Consider the following 2,837-nt stretch of genomic DNA (forward strand, 5'->3'; position numbering starts at 1 on the left):
CCAGGCTTACTAGCAATTGCCTATACTGATGAGCCATCTTGATAGCCCGTCTAATCTTTTCTTATGCCAGACTACAATGGTTTTATAACACTGCCCATTACACAATATGATATATATATTATTATTGTCTTATACATACGTGAAATGATAATTATGTCCAATTCATTGGTCTCAGATTTGGGGAAAACTTTTCTGTTTTTCCTTTTTTTTTTTTTTGTTTGTTTAAATTAGAGGATGTTACTATGTAACCCAGGCTGGCTTCAAATGTGTGGCAATCCTCCTGCCTCAGCCTCCGAAGTGTTGGCATATGTGCCATCACATCTGCTTTGAAAACTTTAAATTTGCTTTGGCTTTGTGTATTGCTTTTATATGAATGTGACTATATTATAAGTTAATATATTTTAATTATTATTAATCAAGATTTTGATATGGCTTTTCTTTGGGAAAATCTGAAATTCAGATTAAGAAAGGAACCTTTGGGGCTGGAGAGATAGCTCAGTGGATGAGAGCACTGTCCGCTCTTCCAGAGGTCCTAAATTCAATCCCCAGCAACCACATGGTGGCTCACAACCATCTATACTGAAATCTGATGCCCTCTTCTGGCATGCAGGTGTATATGCAGATGGAACACTCATACATAAAACAAATAAAATAAAACCTTTTAAAAAATGTAAATTAAAAAAAAGGAAAGGAACCTTTATTCCGATGATGGTCAATAGGATTATACTGATGAGCAATTTATAAACCATGTTCTCACTCAGAAAGATAAAAATACTTTCTAGATTATGGTGCTTAGGTTTGCTTCTGAGACATATCCGTGGGCTATTTGTTTTTCTAGTCCAATTGAGGCAATTCTTTCTCAGGCAGCATGAGGGCTTCCTTCTTCCTACCCGATAATGTATCTCTGGCTTCTTTCTTTCATTTCTCTTTCGTTTCCTTCCTTTTTCCACTTCCCTTCTTGATGTGTAGCATTGACTTGGTTCCTATTTTATCCCGGGCCAGGACCGCAGTGTAAAGCCGAGCATTGCGCCATCCCAGAGCCTCATACTCTGTTCCCCTTCCTAGGATTTGGAGAGAGCAAGAACTTCCGTCTCATGAAGCACCGTGCTAGCAACTTTACAGATCTCTCATTTACTTTCACAACAACTAATACGCTGCGCACCAAACTTTAAGAAAACAGTTTAAGTGTCAGTGTTCAGCCTGCGTGTGTGTCTGTGTATGACGTGCATGCAGTGCCCTTGGAAGCCGGAAGAGGGCATCTGATCACCTCGGGACTGGAGTTACAGTTGTGAGCTGCCGTGTGGGTGCTGGAAATTGAGCCCTGGTCCTCTGGAAGAGCAGCCAGTGCTCGTAACCACTGAGCCATCTCCCCTGACTTTCATCCTTCTTATATTACAGGAAAAGGCCGAGTTTGACTGGATTAATGTTAAATAACTTGTGGGAAGTCACATAACTATTAAGAGTGGGTGGTAGAGTTTGCGGGAGTAAACTGTGCTTCCCTTACAGAATGTTGCTTTCTGTGGGTGACCTTACCTCTTGGTAATTTCAATGCTAGTCACCGCCTAAATCAGTGCAGTTCCTAAATGGCTTTCTACTCGGTCAGCTCTGTTTGGATGGCCTAGCAGATGGGCCTTGGCTTCGGCTTAGAGGCTGGTGAGATTCTACAGGGTTGGTGTGGCATCTTCATCTTTTTCCTTTCCACTTCTCTTAACCATCCCACAGCCTGGTCTCTGCTTGGCCTCATCTCCTACATCCAAATAGATGCCAAATTCCATCAGTTCTGCTTCTGAAGTCTCTTTTCATTTGCAGCGTAGCCCTTCGTTCATCTGGCGTGTCTACATTAGGAGAAGCTTCTCTAAACTCTCCAGTCTAAGTCTAACCTCATGTCACTGGCCACCTGCTTTGCCTGGCTCCGTCATCTCCACATCATCCCTCTTCTAAGCTATGTGAAGACCCAAATTGAATCGTGAGGTGAAAGGTCTATTTCTTTCTTTCTTTCTTTCTTCTTTTTTTTTTTTTTTAGAGAAACGTTGTTGTTTAATGGTAAAGCTTAGCACACTCCAGCACTGGGATTGGCATGGAGTCAGAGCAGCAGGGACGGCTGGGTGACCCCATGGAGCCTCACATGGCGAAGAGGATGAGGAAGGCAACCATCAAACAGAAGAGCCCCATGGCCTCAGACAGGGCAAAGCCCAGGATGGCGTAGGAGAAGAGCTGCTGCTTGAGAGACGGGTTCCTGGCATAGCCAATAATCAAACTACCAAACACTGTTCCGATGCCAGCCCCTGATGCAGCCACACCAACTGTGGCGGCCCCAGCACCAATAAACTTGGCTGCTGTGTCAATGTCCCAGGAAATAATGGCCACCTGGAGAGGGGAGCTGCTGCAGGAAGGCTGTTTAGATGGGGCCTCTGGTCTATTCAGAAGGGAGGAAGACATAGGCCTGATTAGACCCCTGGTACAGGAGCGGATCAGAACTGGAGAAACCAGCAGTGCCTTGGTAGTCTGCATTTTTCAATCTGCACTCCCACTCCCCTGCAGCCCCTGGTTGGCCCACAGCACTCTCCCTGCTCAAGGTGACTGACTCTGAAAGGTCTATTTCTTGATTGCCTTGTTGACTCTTCCCTTAGTTGCCACAGCATGTGGTCTTCAAGTGTGCTGCATTGTCACAATGGTTTGTTTGTCTCACTTTCACCTGGACTGAGAAGTCTTAGGGGACAGGGCTATTGTCTTCCTTACCTTTATCTTCCTAGCCCCAGGCAGCTTATCTGAGAGGGTAAACACTGGGGCATGGGAGGATGACTGTTTACCTACAGACCCCTTAAACAGATCTGAAA

General features: G+C 44.7%; 1 protein-coding gene across 1 annotated transcript; it reads right to left on the reverse strand.

Moving 5' to 3' along the window:
- Positions 1-2,013: 2,013 nt before the first annotated feature.
- LOC127211073 (ATP synthase F(0) complex subunit C1, mitochondrial-like) lies at positions 2,014-2,585 on the reverse strand. Its single transcript, XM_051170903.1, has one exon. The coding sequence runs from the start codon at positions 2,509-2,511 to the stop codon at positions 2,122-2,124; it is 390 nt and encodes a 129-aa protein (XP_051026860.1). The 5' UTR covers positions 2,512-2,585; the 3' UTR covers positions 2,014-2,121.
- Positions 2,586-2,837: the final 252 nt, after the last annotated feature.

The sequence above is a fragment of the Acomys russatus genome, chromosome 3, assembly GCF_903995435.1.
Source record: "Acomys russatus chromosome 3, mAcoRus1.1, whole genome shotgun sequence".
In the NCBI taxonomy this organism is placed as follows: Eukaryota; Metazoa; Chordata; class Mammalia; order Rodentia; family Muridae; genus Acomys; species Acomys russatus.

Bases quoted from the DNA above. Each gene is read 5' to 3' on its own strand.
- LOC127211073 (XM_051170903.1), bottom strand. From the start codon at position 2,511: ATGCAGACTACCAAGGCACTGCTGGTTTCTCCAGTTCTGATCCGCTCC.